Source organism: Meriones unguiculatus, chromosome 6 (genome assembly GCF_030254825.1).
Source record: "Meriones unguiculatus strain TT.TT164.6M chromosome 6, Bangor_MerUng_6.1, whole genome shotgun sequence".
NCBI classification, from domain to species: domain Eukaryota; kingdom Metazoa; phylum Chordata; class Mammalia; order Rodentia; family Muridae; genus Meriones; species Meriones unguiculatus.
Genome location: NC_083354.1, coordinates 60,858,462 through 60,878,740, shown reverse-complemented (window position 1 = coordinate 60,878,740; position 20,279 = coordinate 60,858,462). Strand labels below are relative to the sequence as shown.

The following is a 20,279-nucleotide window of genomic DNA, read 5'->3' as shown; positions in this document are numbered from 1 at the left end:
TAGAAAAACTATAAAATTATCCCTATTGTCTGATGATGTTTTTCATAAGTATATATCTCAAAAATGCCAACAGAAATAACCAACACTAACAAATTCAACTTTTAAAAAGCAGGAATCTTTCAACACACCAATAAAAAGCATGCTGAAAGAGAGAGAGATCAAGGAAACACCGCCATACCCAGTAGCCTCAAAAATTAACTATCTAGTAGTAAGTATACATAAGAGCATAATTCAATGGACTCATGTGTTTATATAACAAAAATAGAATAGTTAACACAGAGAGATCATATATTTGAAAGGAACACATGGGATGATTTGGACTGCTGAAAAAGTAGGAGAGAATGCTGTAAATACTGTAGTCTCATTAAATACTCAAAGAATTATGCCATTTCTCCCTTCCTTCCTTCCTTCCTTCCTTCCTTCCTTCCTTCCTTCCTTCCTTCCTTCCTTCCTTCCTTCCTTCCTTCCTTCCTTCTTTCCTTCTCTCTTCCTACCTTTCTTGCTTGTCTCTTACTGAAGCAGGACCCAAACTGCAGCCAGCTGGCACCAGAATCTTTCTTCCTCTGCCCCTGACGTTTGGAGGTTTCACGTGCACATGTCTATCTATGCCTGATATTTTTATGTGCACTGGGATTTTGAACAGGGTACTTTTGTGTGGACATCAAGTGCTCTTACCCTCTGTGCCATGGGCACAACCTGTAGTTAACTTTATACAACTATTTAAAAGTGACTGTCCATGTTCTCTTACATTGTCTCTCAAAGGTGGTACATGGCACACTTTTATTCAGTGTGAATAAAAGGGGATAAAGTGCACATTGCATCATATACATTTTATGGATATAAATTTCAATATTGTGAATGTACCTGTGTTTTGGGTGTTTATGAACATACAGTCTTCTAAAAGTTATAGCTTTTCTGTTTGGAAAGCACATCTACAAGCTCTCAAACATAACAAAACTCATAAAATATTATTATAATTTGTATAATTATGTCAATGCCAAGGATATGTGACTTTTCCTAGACATACTCAAATGTAGGCAGAGCTTAAGAGGGCCCTGTATTTCATGGCAAGATGAAGTTACATACAAAACATATGTACCTTAGAAGCTCCATAGGGTCAAGGTATGGAACAGAAATTCTGTTGTAGTTTTCAGATGCTCAGGGGATTCAAAAAAGTCCACAATGACCATCACATTGTCAGTGATATTCTTTTCTTTGTCACTCACCATAAGGTTTAGGACAACAATTATTTGGAGTAGTTTGTATATTATTTTTATGTTTTAGTTGTTCTTTTACTATGTTTTCTATCACTCTGTTTAGAAGACTTCTGATTTTAGGCTCAACTCCTCCTTCTCTTTTCATATTTCCCTTCAAAGTCAAGCAGGTCAGATTATTGTAAAAGAAAATCACAAACATGGCCAACCCAGAAGACAGATGCTGCCTATGGCAAGATGGGTGCCAGGAGAGCAGAAATGCATTGCCCATGTCTTTAGCCTTCTAATATGGACAGCTGTTTATGGTAACTCCCTAAGTCATACTCTGTATCTTGGAACCTGAACCCAATTACTCATAAAAAGAGCCAATGGAGGGGCCAGGGATCAGGTCTCTCCTCTCTTGGTAGATCAGAGGCTCCAAGATATTATTAACTTGAATGGCAGTCCAACTTGAGCAGCATAGGCAGAAAATGAGCTACAGATGAACAACAGGCCTTTCATTTCCAGGGCATTGCTGATGTGGTAGGTATTTCTGTCAGAATAAGCAGCCATTTTGGCAACCCAATGACTCCACCATGTTGCTACCACATGAATCAAGAGTTAGCACTGAACAGAGGACCATGCATGGGCTGCTCCAAGTGCTCAAGTACTAGAGGGAGGGGCTCTGGTCCTCCTGTATCATTGGGCTCACCCTGCTAGATTATCACCTACAGGTTCCTGTGAGTACAGGAGAGAACCCTGTCCCCCAACAGACAGATTGGCTCTATCACATGTTAGTGCTCAACATGAAAATAATATATCATGGACACTGTCATGGTTAACCTCCATTAACCACTTGATGATATACAGATACCGGGCATGCAAGTATTATATTATAGCTATTAAGTTAGCTGAGCTGGGAAGATGGATTAACTCAGCATGCCCTTATTGCTTATGAATAAATGTAGGAATATAGATATTCCTTACTAATAAGTGGGATGTATATATACTATAACAACTTATAATATAAGATAAACATTCTAAAATCTATAGTCCTAAAGAAACTAAAGAACAAGGAGGAACCTAAGGAAGAGCCTTAATCTTCATTCACAAGGTCAAATAAGGTAGACATCAGAAGTAGGAGAAGACAAGGAACAGGACAGGAGCCTTCCACAGAGGACCTGTGAAAGATTCTACTACCAGGGCATCAAAGGAGATACTGAGACTCATAGCCAAATTTTGGCCCTAGGGTAGGAATCTTTATAGAAGAAGAGGGAGACAGAAAGACCTGGAGGTATCAGGAAATCCACAAGGAGAACAATAGAGCCAAAATACCTGGGCACAGGGGGGATAAGGATACTGACCCTCTAACCAAGGCCATGCATGGAGAGGACCTAGACCCCCTGTTCAAAGCAAGCACATTGCTCAGTTTCCAAGTGGATACTCTACTGGGGCCAGGGCCTGTCTCTGACATGAACTCAGTGGATGGCTCTTTGATCACCTCCTCCTGGGTGAGTGCAGCTTTGCCAGGCCACACAGGGAAATGATGCAGCCAGCTTTGATGAGAACTGATAAGATAGGGTCAGATAGAATAAGAAGAGTTCCTCCCCTGTCAGAGGACTAGGTAAAGGGCATAGGGCAAGAAGAGGGAGAGTGGGTAGAACTTGGAAAAGATGAGTGAGGGAGGACAGGGAGGATGCAAAGTGAATAAATTATTATAAATACATGTATAAATAAAATAAAAAAGAGTAAGTGTCCTGGGGAAAATGATCTGAAATGACAACACACACGTGAACAGACTTTCAAACCTCCCAATTTTCTTATCTTACTGATGTCTTTCCCACATTCTTACCCTCCAAGTACATTCTATAACATGACCATTCCAAGGACCCTAGCCACTTGAATCAGACCAGAAATTCTGTTACTTAAGTTGAATTTCACCCTCATTCATAAGACACTGGATGAGTACATCATCATCCATATGTGAGAGAAAGTATTAAAAGAGGGTATTTTCCCTGGAAAAGATCATCCTGAGTGAGGTATCCCAGAAGCAGAAATATACACAGGGCATATACTCACTCATAAGTGGATATTAAACATATAAATTAGGATAAACATACTAAAACCTGTACACATAAGGAAACTAATCAAGGAGGAGGAGTCTGGATAAAATGCTCAATCCCCATCCTGAAAAACAAAGAAGATGGACATCTGAGGAGGGAGAAAACAGGGAACAGGACAGGAACCTACCACAGAGGGCCTCTGTGAGGCTCTACCCTTCAAGGTATCAAGGCAGATGCTGAGACTCATAGCCAAACCTTGGGCAGAATGTAGGGCATCTTATGAAAGAAATGGGAGATAGTAAGACCTGGGAGGACAGGAGCTCCACAAGGAGAGCAACAAATCTAAAAAGTCTGGGCACAGGGGTCTTTTCTGAGACTGATACTCCAGCCAAGGGCCACTCATGGAGATGGCCTAGAACCCCTGCAACAGAGGTAGCCCATGGCAATTCAGTGTCCAAGTGGGTCCCATAGTAATGGGGAGAGGGACTGTCTCTGAGATGAACTGATTGGCCTGCTCTTTGATCACCTTCCCCTGAGGGGGGAGCAGCCTTACCAGGCCACAGAGGAAGACAGTGCAGGCACTCCTGATGAGCTCTGATAGATTAGGATCAGAGAGAATGGGAGGAGGACCTCCCTTATCAGTTGACTGAGGGAGGAGCATGGGTGGGGAAAAGGAAGGGAGGCTGGGATTGAGAGGGGAGGAGGGAGGTACTTGGGGATACAGAGTGAATAAACTGTAATTAATAAGAAAAATAATTAAAAAAAAACAATACAAAAAGAAGAGGGTGGTTCCCCTTTCCTATAGCATGTGACACCACATGGACACAGAGAAGATAAGCCTCAGCTTTATGCTGCTAATGCTATTGAATGAGAGCCCAAGGTCACACTAAATATATTTTCAATGCTGTGGTTATATTTACACTAAAATTTCATACACCTATTTATAGATATACATATTTGTATGTCTAAACAGAAACATATGTCCTCAATATGTAAATGAACAGTATTCACACATGAAGTTAGTCGATGTTAAATATAGATTTACAGGTGAAACAAAAATAATTTTAACTAAAATACATAGTTAGACAGAATTATAGAATTCCCAAGGTACCTTCAGTTTTTATTTGGTTTTCTTGGGCGGAAGGAGCCTCAGGGACTGGAGGTGTTTCCTCATCCTGGGAAGTATCATCTTCATATTGACAAATTCTACTTAAGAATGTAGAAACTGAGAATGCAGTTATAACAGGGAGTCATGTCAGTCTCATGGCAGAAGAAGCAAAGAAAACTAACAACTACTGAGTATTTGCACATTTGATCTAATGGCTTGTTTCCAGGTATACTCATCTGAGTGAGGGTGCTACTCACCAGGATCACTGGCTGCAGTGCACAGCCACTGGGCATTACATGGACCTCACATGTAAAGTCTAAACATATGTGGATGTGAAAATTCAGAAGGATGGGCCACATACTGAGCATGTTGTGTGAGATTGCAGCCAGATGGGTTTCATTCTAGTATTTCACGGAGCAAATGGACACCTTATGAGCACATGAACACCTTGGAACCCATGCAATGCCTCTACTTGTCAACTGTTCACTAGGACACTAAGATCTTCTTAAGGGCTACCCATGAGACCGAGCAGGCTAGAACAGATCTTCGTAATATGTACAGTAGGAAAAACCACAGGCATTGCATATGTGCCCTGTATGGCTGTGAGAGGCCAGAAAACCTCAGCTACACAGAAGTAACTGAATCCCTGTACTCCACAACACTGGAGAATGGTTGTTTACTCTTCATTCTTTGCCTCACTCTTATATATTATACCTAATAGACAATGAATGTATGGGAGGCTCGAAGTTCAGAAGCCATTAAAACTTCTGACTTTTCAGCCAAGGATACAATTATCATTACATTCATGCATCAGTGACCATCTTCCTGGACAGAAAATATCAGTAAATACAGCCTTTCTCTAGCATCCTGTGAGCTAGTTAGTCTGATCATCAGCGAACAAAATTCAGAAGAACCAATGCTTGCATGATGATGATTTAGACTTCAAGTCTTTTAAATAAAGTTGTCACATGAAGTTTGGGGGAAAAAGAAAGTTGTTTTCATCTGAATAAGCCCTCAACAGGAAGAGACTGTCAAAGCAGCTTGGTGTCATTGTAGGCTACAAATGTCCCCTGAACCAACTCTAGCTAAGAGAATGGCAGAACCCACAGCAGTCCTGAGTGTGTAAGATGCTCTTTATCCATTCCTCATAAAAGTCCAATTGTTCAGCTATCTCATTCCCTGCACAGGCCTCAAGGTGGCAATTGACAAAGCCCCACTCCCTCTCTTTTGATTTCTTTTACCTTTTGATTTTTCAGAGAACGGGTCTGAATGCCACTTGTAATTCTCCTGTCAGCACCTCTGAAGGAATGGTTTCTGCAGCTGCGCCACCACAGCACATTCTATGTGTAACAGGTGATCAAGCCCAATGCTTTAGAAATGGTATACAACAATGAACCATACTCTCTCTCCAAAACAAACTCCAGTTTTCCAAAGACTTCCAAAACACAGGCCTGAACATAGAAACACAACCACACAGAAAGCATTTCCACATAATGACGCCTATATATACGTCCTCCGAGTGTTCATACTCCTGGGCCACACTCCTGGGCTGCCTGTCAGTGAAAGGAAATCCTCTGAGAGCTCAGAGTCTAGCTCACATATCAAAACCTGTTGCCATGAGCTAAGGAGATCACTCAGAGGTTCCGATCCCTGCTGTTCCTATAGAGGACTTTGGCTGGTTCTGCTTCTAACACACAAAGGGAGCTATAGACACAACTGTCTATAACTTCACTTTCTGGATCCTGACAGCCAGGATGAGCCTACACTTGAACATAGATGCAAGTGCTGTACAATATGGAATACATTGCTAAATAAAAGATTCAACACCAGTCGATACCAAGTGACGACTGGACCTCCTAGCAGTCAGTCTTGAACCTGAGGGTCTCGTTGTGCTCATGTTAATGTCATCAATATTCTTAAACTTTTCATTATTATTTTAAACACTATTTCCTTAGTGTTTGGAGATTATAATATAATTACATCATTTATCATCTTTTTTCCCTCTAAACACTCCCAGTCCTTTCTTCGACTGTTGTTACTTCTCTCTGTGTCTCTGTCTGTGTTTCTCTTTTTCTCACTCTTACTCACTCCCTTCTGTGTGCATGTGTTCCTAATCATATAAATGGAACTTGCTCATTCTGTATAATATTACATGCATGTACATGTTTTCAATGCTGAGCATAGCCTATTGGTGTTCTCTTTCCTGGAGATGATTTTTCTTACTTTTTCACCAGTTCTTACTAGAATGTGCCATCTATTGCAAATGCCTATGTGAAAATCACTTGTCTCATCTTCCCATGCAGTGTCTGTCTCCCATTCTCAGCATCTGTGACCTAGAAGCAATGGGGCTTTTCTACCTTTCAGGTTTGTGGATGTCTGCAGGCAGATGAAGAGCAATGAATGCCCTGAGCTTTGAACCACTGCCGTAAACATGAGAGTGTCTGGGACCTCTGCAGGTTTGACCTACTAAAGGCAGATGCTGGGAAGATGAAACTTAGGAATTACTAAGTCCTTGGGCTGCAGCGTGTCTCTTGATCTGCACGAAGAACTTTATCCCTTGCTTCTGTGCCCTGGTTTATTCTTCAGTAGAATGCCACACTAACAAATAAATGCACCACATGTGATGGAGTTTGAACACATGTATTGTATGTAAAGTGTTTTTCCTATTATGGGAATTCAATAGTGTCAGTGGAGATTATTCTGGGTATTTTGGATATCTTTCTAGGGAAAAAAGATTGAGACCAAGCCTTGTACATAATATTCCAAATAAACTGTAGGGATCATAACTGAATCCAGTGAATATAGACAAGAAGCCCCAGTTTTTGATCTTAGGTATTAACTTTTAAACCTAAAATCAAGTTTTTTCCTAATAGATGGCTTAGATGACAGTGGTCCATTAGACATAATAACACTCAGTATTTACACAATCCATTTCTAAGTTCTGTGTTAAGAAAAAGATTCCCAAATACATACTGCGCCGGCATCTCTTAGATGGCACCTGAAATTTAAAGAAAAGAAATGTTCTATTGCCTATATTATCATGAGATTTTATCGGGGGGGGAGGTCTGGAACACATTGATATGATATAATTCCAAAATGATATGAGTCTTCAATTGTCATACTATGCATTAGAATATTTTATGATAGTGTCAAAAAAAAAAACCTGGGACTGCTGAGGTGTGCCCCTTCCCACTTTTGCTGTTTCAAAGGCCACATTAGTTACTACTATCTGTTCTCTGCTGAGTGTTCCATAAGCCATGCCTGGGGATCTTTCTAACCTGACCTTGAGGTTAATCCCCTCTACACTGTAGTCTCATTCATTTACACTAATGCTAGTGTGTTAAAAGTGTTACCACTCAGCATCCCCACAGAGGACACTGGCAGCTTCCTCTGCACTGATTGGTGGAATATATGGCATGGAAATCAAAGGAACCGGAACTCAAAGTGCTCAAAGTGCCTGTCAACTTCTGGATGAAAATTATAACTTTTATCTAAGGAGGAACTTTCTTTTTCCTAGAAGAAAAGAGCCCTCACACAGACTGTGATACCTCACACTGGATGCTTTGATGCTTTTTCAGTCAGGACCAGGCTGGCAGAGTTCCACTTTCTCCCCTGCTTCAGCTAACTCTTAACACCTATGATCCCTCTTTTCAGTTTTGTTGGTCAAATGGGAGGTTGACTGAAACATAAGTTCATTAAAATATCCTTTCTATCCCAGAGAAATGAAAGGCCTTCTTACTTTCACCAGGGTCCCGGGTCTCATTCCTTGGTTGTCATCTGATACACGTATACGATCAGCATTCTCCGGTAAGTCTAGGGGGACAGAAGGTGACAGTCAGCTAGCTCAAGGTACCTCTCACTACTAATGCAGTGTCCTTACCTGGTGTGTGTGGACTGGCACATGTGACTAGACCTAATGAACAGGATGGTTGGGCCGCTGCTTAACTGTCTCCCCTCAGGGCAAATTAAAGCAAAGCAAGATCTGGAGTAATATCAGGAACAGACCTGCTGCATTTATGGACAGTGGGAATCTAAAACAACAAGGCATAATCTGTCCTTGTTTGTGTCTGTGTAAACTCAATTTCTCATGTGATTTCTGTTTGGAGGGACACTCTTGTATCCCAGTTTGCATATGGAGGTCAGAGGACAATTTGTGGGATCTGTTTCTTCCCTTTTGCCGTGTATGACTTGGGAATTTCAACTTCAGGACACTGGGCTCAGAGAAGTCATCCTTGGAAAGGACAACCTCTCTTGCTCAGTGTGACCTAGGATGCACACATGTCACCCTGTGTGAATCTGCCTCTCTATACAGCCTTTGTAGTTCCAGAGACAGGAGGAGTCAAGGCCATGGGCTGCCTTGTCTAGTCTGACCTAAGCCACCTCACCTCACTGCTCAGTTTTAGACCAAGGCAGTAGCCAAACCCATTTGCATGCATTCTGGACTAGTCTCAAACAGGACTCTCACCCTGTATCTCTGGAGCAACAAATTCCCTTAAGGCCCAGGGAGAAGCTGGATCTCCTAGCTCTCTTGGTGAATCTGACTCCTTTTCCTCTTTCCCTGCTGCTTATCCCCAGGGCCAGGCTGGGATAGAAGCCTTATATGCATTCTGACTCACTGAAGCTGAGCCAGAACCTTCACCCCAGTGGCAAAAATTAGAAAAACTATAAAATTATCCCTATTGTCTGATGATGTTTTTCATAAGTATATATCTCAAAAATGCCAACAGAAATAACCAACACTAACAAATTCAACTTTTAAAAAGCAGGAATCTTTCAACATACCAATAAAAAGCATGCTGAAAGAGAGAGAGAGATCAAGGAAACACCGCCATACCCAGTAGCCTCAAAAATTAACTATCTAGTAATAAGTATACATAAGAGCATAATTCAATGGACTCTTGTGCTTATATAATAAAAATAGAATAGTTAACACAGAGAGATCATATATTTGAAAGGAGCACATGGGATGATTTGGACTGCAGAAAAAGTAGGAGAGAATGCTGTAAATACTGTAGTCTCATTAAATACTCAAAGAATTATGCCATTTCTCCTTTCCTTCCTTCCTTCCTTCTCTCTTCCTACCTTTCTTGCTTGTCTCTTACTGAAGCAGGACCCAGATTGCAGCCTACTTTTCCAAGTATCTTTCTTCTGCTGCTCCTGATGTTTTTGGGGTTTCGTGTGCACATGGCTATGTCTGATATTTTTATGTGCACTGGGATTTTAAACACGGTACTTTTGTGTGGACAGCAACTGCTCTTACCCATTGTGAAATCTGTACATCCTGTAGTTACCTTTATAGAACTATTTAAAATTGATTGTCCATGTTCTGCTACATTGTCTCTCAAAGGTGGGACATGGCACACTTTTATTCAGTGTGAATAAAAGGGGATAAAGTGCAAATTGCATCATATACATTTTATGGATATAAATTTCAAAATTGGAAATGTACCTGTGTTTTGGGTGTTTATGAACATACAGTCTTCTAACATTAATAGCTTTTCTGTTTTGGAAAGCACATCTACAAGCTCTCAAACATAACAAAACTCATAAAATATTATTATAATTTGTATAATTATGTCAATGCCAAGGATATGTGACTTTTCCTAGACATACTCAAATGTAGGCAGAGCTTAAGAGGGCCCTGTATTTCATGGCAAGATGAAGTTACATACAAAACATATGTACCTTACAGGCTCTACATGGTCAAGGTATGGAACAGCCATTCGTTTGTAGTTTTCAGATGCTCAGGGGATTCAAGAATGTCCACACTGACCATCACATTGTCAGTGATATTCTTTTCTTTGTCACTCGCCATAAGGTTTAGGACAGCAATTTTTTGGAGTAGTTTATATATATTTTTTTATGTTTTAGTTATTCTTTTACTATGTTTTCTATCACTCCGTTCAGAAGACTTCTGATTTTAGGCTCAACTCCCCCTCCTCTTTTCATATTTCCCTTCAAAGTCAAGCAGGTCAGATTATTGTAAAAGAAAATCACAAACATGGGCAACCCAGAAGACAGATGCAGCCTATGGCAAGATGGGTGCCAGGAGAGCAGAAATGCATTGCCCATGTCTTTAGCCGCCTAATATGGACAGTTGTTTATGGTAACTCCCTAAGTCACACTCTGTATCTTGGAACCTGAACCCAATTACTCATAAAAAGAGCCAATGGAGGGGCCAGGGATCAGGTCTCTCCTCTCTTGGTAGATCAGAGGCTCCAAGATATTATTAACTTGAATGGCAGTCCAACCTGAGCAGCATAGGCAGAAAATGAGCTACAGATGAACAACAGGCCTTTCATTTCCAGGGCATTGCTGATATGGTAGGTATTTCTGTCAGAATAAGCAGCCATTTTGGCAACCCAATGACTCCACCATGTTGCTACCACATGACTCAAGAGTTTGCACTGAACAGAGGACCATGCATGGGCTGATCCAAGTGCTCAAGTACTAGAGGGAGGGGCTCTGGTCCTCCTGTATCATTGGGCTCACCCTGCTAGATTATCACCTACAGGTTCCTGTGAGTACAGGAGAGAACCCTGTCCCCCAACAGACAGATTGGCTCTATCACATGTTAGTGCTCAACATGAAAATAATATATCATGGACACTGTCATGGTTAAACTCAATTGTCCACTTGATGATTTAAGATACCAGGCATGCAAGTATTATATTATTGCTATTAAGTTAGCTGAGCTGGGAAGATGGATTAACTCAGCATGCCCTTATTGCTTATGAATAAATGTAGGAATATAGATATTCCTTACTAATAAGTGGGATGTATATATACTATAACCACTTATCATATAGGATAAACATTCTAAAATCTATAGTCCTAAAGAAACTAAAGAACAAGGAGGAACCTGAAGAGCCTTAATATTCCTTCACAAGGTCAAATAAGGTAGACATCAGAAGTAGGAGAAGACAAGGAACAGGACAGGAGCCTTCCACAGAGGACCTGTGAAAGATTCTACCACCAGGGCATCAAAGGAGATACTGAGACTCATAGCCAAATTTTGGCCCTAGGGTAGGAATCTTTATAGAAGAAGAGGGAGACAGAAAGACCTGGAGGTGTCAGGAACTCCACAAGGAGAAAAACAGAGCCAAGAGGGCACAGGGGGGATAAGGATACTGACCCTCTAACCAAGGCCATGCATGGAGAGGACCTAGACCCCCTGTTCAAAGCAAGCACATTGCTCAGTTTCCAAGTGGATTCTCTACTGGAGCCAGGGCCTGTCTCTGACATGAACTCAGTGGATGGCTCTTTGATCACCTCCTCCTGGGTGGGTGCAGCTTTGCCAGGCCACACAGGGAAATGATGCAGCCAGCTTTGATGAGAACTGACAAGATAGGGTCAGATAGAAGGAGAAGAGGACCTCCCCTGACAGGGGACTAGGTAAAGGGCATAGGGCAAGGAGAGAGTGGGTAGAACTTGGAAAAGATGAGTGAGGGAGGACAGGGAGGATGCAAAGTGAATAAATTATTATAAATACATGTATAAATAAAATATAAAAGAGTAAGTGTCCTGGGGAAAACGATGTTAAATGACAACACACACGTAAACAGACTTTCAAACCTCCCAATTTTCTTATCTTACTGATGTCTTTCCCACATTCTTACCCTCCAAGTACATTCTATAACATGACCATTCCAAGGACCCTAGCCACTTGAATCAGACCAGAAATTCTGTTACTTAACTTGAATTTCACCTTCATTTATAACACACTGGATGAGTATATCATCATCCATATGTGAGAGAAAGTATTAAAAGAGGGTATTTTCCCTGGAAAAGATCATCCTGAGTGAGGTATCCCAGAAGCAGAAATATACACAGGGCATATACTCACTCATAAGTGGATATTAAACATATAAATTAGGATAAACATACTAAAACCTGTACACATAAGGAAACTAATCAAGGAGGAGGAGTCTGGATAAAATGCTCAATCCCCATCCTGAAAAACAAAGAAGATGGACATCTGAGGAGGGAGAAAACAGGGAACAGGACAGGAACCTACCACAGAGGGCCTCTGTGAGGCTCTACCCTTCAAGGTATCAAGGCAGATGCTGAGACTCATAGCCAAACCTTGGGCAGAATGTAGGGCATCTTATGAAAGAAGTGGGAGATAGTAAGACCTGGGAGGACAGGAGCTCCACAAGGAGAGCAACAAATCTAAAAAGTCTGGGCACAGGGGTCTTTTCTGAGACTGATACTCCAGCCAAGGGCCACTCATGGAGATGGCCTAGAACCCCTGCAACAGAGGTAGCCCATGGCAATTCAGTGTCCAAGTGGGTCCCATAGTAATGGGGAGAGGGACTGTCTCTGAGATGAACTGATTGGCCTGCTCTTTGATCACCTTCCCCTGAGGGGGGAGCAGCCTTACCAGGCCACAGAGGAAGACAGTGCAGGCACTCCTGATGAGCTCTGATAGATTAGGATCAGAGAGAATGGGAGGAGGACCTCCCTTATCAGTTGACTGAGGGAGGAGCATGGGTGGGGAAAAGGAAGGGAGGCTGGGATTGGGAGGGGAGGGAGGTACTTGGGGATACAGAGTGAATAAACTGTAATTAATAAGAATAAAAATAATTTAAAAAAACAATACAAAAAGAAGAGGGTGGTTCCCCTTTCCTATAGCATGTGACACCACATGGACACAGAGAAGATAAGCCTCAGCTTTATGCTGCTAATGCTATTGAATGAGAGCCCAAGGTCACACTAAATATATTTTCAATGCTGTGGTTATATTTACACTAAAATTTCATACACCTATTTATAGATATACATATTTGTGTATCTACACAGAAACATATGTCCTCAATACGTAAATGAACAGTATTCACACATGAAGTTAGTCGATGTTAAATATAGATTTACAGGTGAAACAAAAATAATTTTAACTAAAATACATAGTTAGACAGAATTATAGAATTCCCAAGGTACCTTCAGTTTTTATTTGGTTTTCTTGGGCGGAAGGAGCCTCAGGGACTGGAGGTGTTTCCTCATCCTGGTAGGTATCATCTTCATCTTGACAAATTCTACTTAAGAATGTAGAAACTGAGAATGCAGTTATAACAGGGAGTCATGTCAGTCTCATGGCAGAAAAAGCAAAGAAAACTAACAACTACTGAGTATTTGCACATTTGATATAATGGCTTGTTTCCAGGTATACTCATCTGAGTGAGGGTGCTACTCACCAGGATCACTGGCTGCAGTGCACAGCCACTGGGCATTACATGGACCTCACATGTAAAGTCTAAACATATGTGGATGTGAAAATTCAGAAGGATGGGCCACATACTGAGCATGTTGTGTGAGATTGCAGCCAGATGGGTTTCATTCTAGTATTTCACGGAGCAAATGGACACCTTATGAGCACATGGACACCTTGGAACCCATGCAGTGCCTCTACTTGTCAACTGTTCACTAGGACACTAAGATCTTCTTAAGGGCTACCCATGAGACCGAGCAGGCTAGAACAGATCTTCGTAATATGTACAGTAGGAAAAACCACAGGCATTGCAGATGTGCCCTGTATGGCTGTGAGAGGCCAGAAAACCTCAGCTACACAGAAGTAACTGAATCCCTGTACTCCACAACACTGGAGAATGGTTGTTTACTCTTCATTCTTTGCCTCACTCTTATATATTATACCTAATAGACAATGTATGGGAGGCTCGAAGTTCAGAAGCCATTAAAACTTCTGACTTTTCAGCCAAGGATACAATTATCATTACATTCATGCATCAGTGATCATCTTCCTGGACAGAAAATGTCAGTAAATACAGCCTTTCTCTAGCATCCTGTGAGCTAGTTAGTCTGATCATCAGCGAACAAAATTCAGAAGAACCAATGCTTGCACGATGATGATTTAGACTTCAAGTCTTTTAAATAAAGTTGTCACATGAAGTTTGGGGGAAAAAGAAAGTTGTTTTCATCTGAATAAGCCCTCAACAGGAAGAGACTGTCAAAGCAGCTTGGTGTCATTGTAGGCTACAAATGTCCCCTGAACCAACTCTAGCTAAGAGAATGGCAGAACCCACAGCAGTCCTGAGTGTGTAAGATGCTCTTTATCCATTCCTCATAAAAGTTCAATTGTTCAGCTATCTCATTCCCTGCACAGGCCTCAAGGTGGCAATTGACAAAGCCCCACTCCCTCTCTTTTGATTTCTTTTACCTTTTGATTTTTCAGAGAACGGGTCTGAATGCCACTTGTAATTCTCCTGTCAGCACCTCTGAAGGAATGGTTTCTGCAGCTGCGCCACCACAGCACATTCTATGTGTAACAGGTGATCAAGCCCAATGCTTTAGAAATGGTATACAACAATGAACCATACTCTCTCTCCAAAACAAACTCCAGTTTTCCAAAGACTTCCAAAACACAGGCCTGAACATAGAAACACAACCACACAGAAAGCATTTCCACATAATGACGCCTATATATACGTCCTCCGAGTGTTCATACTCCTGGGCCACACTCCTGGGCTGCCTGTCAGTGAAAGGAAATCCTCTGAGAGCTCAGAGTCTAGCTCACATATCAAAACCTGTTGCCATGAGCTAAGGAGATCACTCAGAGGTTCCGATCCCTGCTGTTCCTATAGAGGACTTTGGCTGGTTCTGCTTCTAACACACAAAGGGAGCTATAGACACAACTGTCTATAACTTCACTTTCTGGATCCTGACAGCCAGGATGAGCCTACACTTGAACATAGATGCAAGTGCTGTACAATATGGAATACATTGCTAAATAAAAGATTCAACACCAGTCGATACCAAGTGACGACTGGACCTCCTAGCAGTCAGTCTTGAACCTGAGGGTCTCGTTGTGCTCATGTTAATGTCATCAATATTCTTAAACTTTTCATTATTATTTTAAACACTATTTCCTTAGTGTTTGGAGATTATAATATAATTACATCATTTATCATCTTTTTTCCCTCTAAACACTCTCAGTCCTTTCTTCAACTGTTGTTACTTCTCTCTGTGTCTCTGTCTGTGTTTCTCTTTTTCTCACTCTTACTCACTCCCTTCTGTGTGCATGTGTTCCTAATCATATAAATGGAACTTGCTCATTCTGTATAATATTACATGCATGTACATGTTTTCAATGCTGAGCATAGCCTATTGGTGTTCTCTTTCCTGGAGATGATTTTTCTTACTTTTTCACCAGTTCTTACTAGAATGTGCCATCTATTGCAAATGCCTATGTGAAAATCACTTGTCTCATCTTCCCATGCAGTGTCTGTCTCCCATTCTCAGCATCTGTGACCTAGAAGCAATGGGGCTTTTCTACCTTTCAGGTTTGTGGATGTCTGCAGGCAGATGAAGAGCAATGAATGCCCTGAGCTTTGAACCACTGCCGTAAACATGAGAGTGTCTGGGACCTCTGCAGGTTTGACCTACTAAAGGCAGATGCTGGGAAGATGAAACTTAGGAATTACTAAGTCCTTGGGCTGCAGCGTGTCTCTTGATCTGCACGAAGAGCTTTATCCCTTGCTTCTGTGCCCTGGTTTATTCTTCAGTAGAATGCCACACTAACAAATAAATGCACCACATGTGATGGAGTTTGAACACATGTATTGTATGTAAAGTGTTTTTCCTATTATGGGAATTCAATAGTGTCAGTGGAGATTATTCTGGGTATTTTGGATATCTTTCTAGGGAAAAAAGATTGAGACCAAGCCTTGTACATAATATTCCAAATAAACTGTAGGGATCATAACTGAATCCAGTGAATATAGACAAGAAGCCCCAGTTTTTGATCTTAGGTATTAACTTTTAAACCTAAAATCAAGTTTTTTCCTAATAGATGGCTTAGATGACAGTGGTCCATTAGACATAATAACACTCAGTATTTACACAATCCATTTCTAAGTTCTGTGTTAAGAAAAAGATTCCCAAATACATACTGCGCCGGCATCTCTTAGATGGCACCTGAAATTTAAAGAAAAGAAATGTTCTATTGCCTATATTATCATGAGATTTTATCGGGGGGGGAGGTCTGGAACACATTGATATGATATAATTCCAAAATGATATGAGTCTTCAATTGTCATACTATGCATTAGAATATTTTATGATAGTGTCAAAAAAAAAAACCTGGGACTGCTGAGGTGTGCCCCTTCCCACTTTTGCTGTTTCAAAGGCCACATTAGTTACTACTATCTGTTCTCTGCTGAGTGTTCCATAAGCCATGCCTGGGGATCTTTCTAACCTGACCTTGAGGTTAATCCCCTCTACATTGTAGTCTCATTCATTTACACTAATGCTAGTGTGTTAAAAGTGTTACCACTCAGCATCCCCACAGAGGACACTGGCAGCTTCCTCTGCACTGATTGGTGGAATATATGGCATGGAAATCAAAGGAACCGGAACTCAAAGTGCTCAAAGTGCCTGTCAACTTCTGGATGAAAATTATAACTTTTATCTAAGGAGGAACTTTCTTTTTCCTAGAAGAAAAGAGCCCTCACACAGACTGTGATACCTCACACTGGACGCTTTGATGCTTTTTCAGTCAGGACCAGGCTGGCAGAGTTCCACTTTCTCCCCTGCTTCAGCTAACTCTTAACACCTATGATCCCTCTTTTCAGTTTTGTTGGTCAAATGGGAGGTTGACTGAAACATAAGTTCATTAAAATATCCTTTCTATCCCAGAGAAATGAAAGGCCTTCTTACTTTCACCAGGGTCCCGGGTCTCATTCCTTGGTTGTCATCTGATACACGTATACGATCAGCATTCTCTGGTAAGTCTAGGGGGACAGAAGGTGACAGTCAGCTAGCTCAAGGTACCTCTCACTACTAATGCAGTGTCCTTACCTGGTGTGTGTGGACTGGCACATGTGACTAGACCTAATGAACAGGATGGTTGGGCCGCTGCTTAACTGTCTCCCCTCAGGGCAAATTAAAGCAAAGCAAGATCTGGAGTAATATCAGGAACAGACCTGCTGCATTTATGGACAGTGGGAATCTAAAACAACAAGGCATAATCTGTCCTTGTTTGTGTCTGTGTAAACTCAATTTCTCATGTGATTTCTGTTTGGAGGGACACTCTTGTATCCCAGTTTGCATATGGAGGTCAGAGGACAATTTGTGGGATCTGTTTCTTCCCTTTTGCCGTGTATGACGGGAATTTCAACTTCAGGACACTGGGCTCAGAGAAGTCATCCTTGGAAAGGACAACCTCTCTTGCTCAGTGTGACCTAGGATGCACACATGTCACCCTGTGTGAATCTGCCTCTCTATACAGCCTTTGTAGTTCCAGAGACAGGAGGAGTCAAGGCCATGGGCTGCCTTGTCTAGTCTGACCTAAGCCACCTCACCTCACTGCTCAGTTTTAGACCAAGGCAGTAGCCAAACCCATTTGCATGCATTCTGGACTAGTCTCAAACAGGACTCTCACCCTGTATCTCTGGAGCAACAAATTCCCTTAAGGCCCAGGGAGAAGCTGGATCTCCTAGCTCTCTTGGTGAATCTGACTCCTTTTCCTCTTTCCCTGCTGCTTATCCCCAGGGCCAGGCTGGGATAGAAGCCATATATGCATTCTGACTCACTGAAGCTGAGCCAGAACCTTCACCCCAGTGGCAAAAATTAGAAAAACTATAAAATTATCCCTATTGTCTGATGATGTTTTTCATAAGTATATATCTCAAAAATGCCAACAGAAATAACCAACACTAAACAAATTCAACTTTTAAAAAGCAGGAATCTTTCAACATACCAATAAAAAGCATGCTGAAAGAGAGAGAGATCAAGGAAACACCGCCATACCCAGTAGCCTCAAAAATTAACTATCTAGTAGTAAGTATACATAAGAGCATAATTCAATGGACTCTTGTGCTTATATAATAAAAATAGAATAGTTAACACAGAGAGATCATATATTTGAAAGGAGCACATGGGATGATTTGGACTGCTGAAAAAGTAGGAGAGAATGCTGTAAATACTGTAGTCTCATTAAGTTCTCAAAGAATTATAAATTTATATTAAATTGATACTAGCTCCTCTTTCCTCCCTTCCTCCCTCCTTTGCTCCTTCCCTTCTTCCCTCCCTCCCTCCTCTCCTTCCTTTCTTTCCTTTCCTTCCTTCCTTTCCTTTGTTCCCTTCCTCCTTTCTTCCTTTCCTCCCTCCCTCCCTCCCTCCCTCCGTCCCTCCCTCTCTCCCTCCCTCGTTCTTTCCTTCCTTCCTTCCTTCTCTCCTTCCTTGTCTCTTACTGAACCAGGATCATGCATGGGCTGCTCCAAGTGCTCAAGGACTAGAGGGAGGGGCTCTGTTCCTCCTGCATCATTGGGCCCACATTGCTAGACTATTATTTACATATTCCTGAGAGTTCAGGAGAGAACACTGTCCCTCACCAGGCAGATTAGCTCTATCACAGGTTATTGCTCAACATGAAAATAATATATCATGGACACTGTCATGGTTAACCTCAATTTTCCACTTGATGATATGCAGATACTGGGCATGCAAGTATTATATTATAGCTGTTAAGTTAGCTGAGGTGGAACAATGAAAGAATTTTGTATGACATTAATGATTAGAAATAAATGAAATATACATACTTACATATATATATATATATATATATATATATATATATATATATATATGACAGTGATCTGAGAACAGGCATTTATTCTCTGTTTTTTTTGTTTGTTTGTTTTTGATTCTTTGAGGGTTTTTTTGTTCTTGTTGTTTTTTTTTTCTTTGGATTTGTTGAACTATGACCCTTTCACATATATCTGCCTCTGTATGTGGCTTTACTATGTTTATGGTCTGTAAGCTTAATCTTTTTTGAAAAATAAATTATTCCTTCTTTAGGTTGTTTAACTCACAGGATTTTGCCAAACAACTGAGAAAATAAATCAGACAGTCATTAAAATGGGAGCTACTCACTATAAGCAAAAGCTTGGGCATTAGGTAGTAGCACTGGCTCCAAAGAGTGTCCTGGGAAAGACCATCTTAAATGACAAAACACACTTAAACACACTTGCAGACCTATCATTTTCCTTATCTTTACTGCTGTCTTTCCCGCATTCTTTCCCTCCAAGCACAGTATATAACATGACGACTCCTAGGACCCTAGCCACTTGGAAAAGACCAGAAATTCTGTTACTTAGCTTGAATTTCACCCTCAGTCATGAGACACTGGACGAATACATTATCATCCACATGTATTTATAACAAGTGATGCCACATGGAGTCATAGAACATAAGCCTCATGTTTACCTTGATCATTCTATTGAATGCAAGCCTAAGGTCACACTAAATGCATTTTCAATGTTGTCCTTATATTTCCAGTAAGGAGTTCATATGTTTATCTATTAATATAAATGAATAGTATCCATGTAAAAAGATGCTCTTAAAGTTAAATATAGATTTGCTAGTGAAACAAAAATAATTTTAGCTACAATACATAATTAGAATTATAGAATTCCTAAGGTACCTTCCGTTTCCTTTTGGTTGTTTTCGGCAGAAGCATTCTCAGAGACTGAAGGTTTTTCCACGCTCTGAGAGGTAACATTGTGCTTCTGAAAAATTCTTCTTATCAGTTCAGAAACTGAAAATGCAGTTATAACAGGGAACCATGTTAGTCTCATGGCAGAAAAAGAAAAGAAAACTAACAATTATTTGTATATTTGGTCTGACAGCTTGTTTCCAGGTATACTCATCAGAGTGAGTCTGCTACTCAGGAGGATCATTGGCTACAATGTACAACCACTGGGCATTACATGGACCTCACATGTAAAGTCTAAACATATGTGGATGTGAAAATTCAGAAGGATGGGCCACATACTGAGCATGTTGTGTGAGTTTGCAGCCAGATGGGTTTCATTCTAATACTTCACAGAGCACATGGACACCTTGGCACCCATGCAATGCCTCTATTTGTCAACTGTTCACTAGGACACTAAGATCTTC

General features: G+C 41.0%; 1 protein-coding gene across 1 annotated transcript in view; it reads right to left on the bottom strand.

The window, feature by feature from the left end:
• LOC110541603 (uncharacterized) overlaps positions 1-20,279 on the bottom strand; it is a 163,275-nt gene that overhangs the window by 37,798 nt on the left and 105,198 nt on the right. Inside the window, exons 31-37 of the mRNA XM_060385546.1 lie at positions 19,804-19,917; positions 17,037-17,110; positions 16,271-16,295; positions 13,305-13,418; positions 8,104-8,177; positions 7,338-7,362; positions 4,368-4,481 (exon numbers count right to left, since the gene is read on the bottom strand). Coding sequence (XP_060241529.1) covers positions 4,368-4,481; positions 7,338-7,362; positions 8,104-8,177; positions 13,305-13,418; positions 16,271-16,295; positions 17,037-17,110; positions 19,804-19,917 — 540 coding nt within the window. The remainder of the gene's footprint in view (positions 1-4,367; positions 4,482-7,337; positions 7,363-8,103; positions 8,178-13,304; positions 13,419-16,270; positions 16,296-17,036; positions 17,111-19,803; positions 19,918-20,279) is intronic.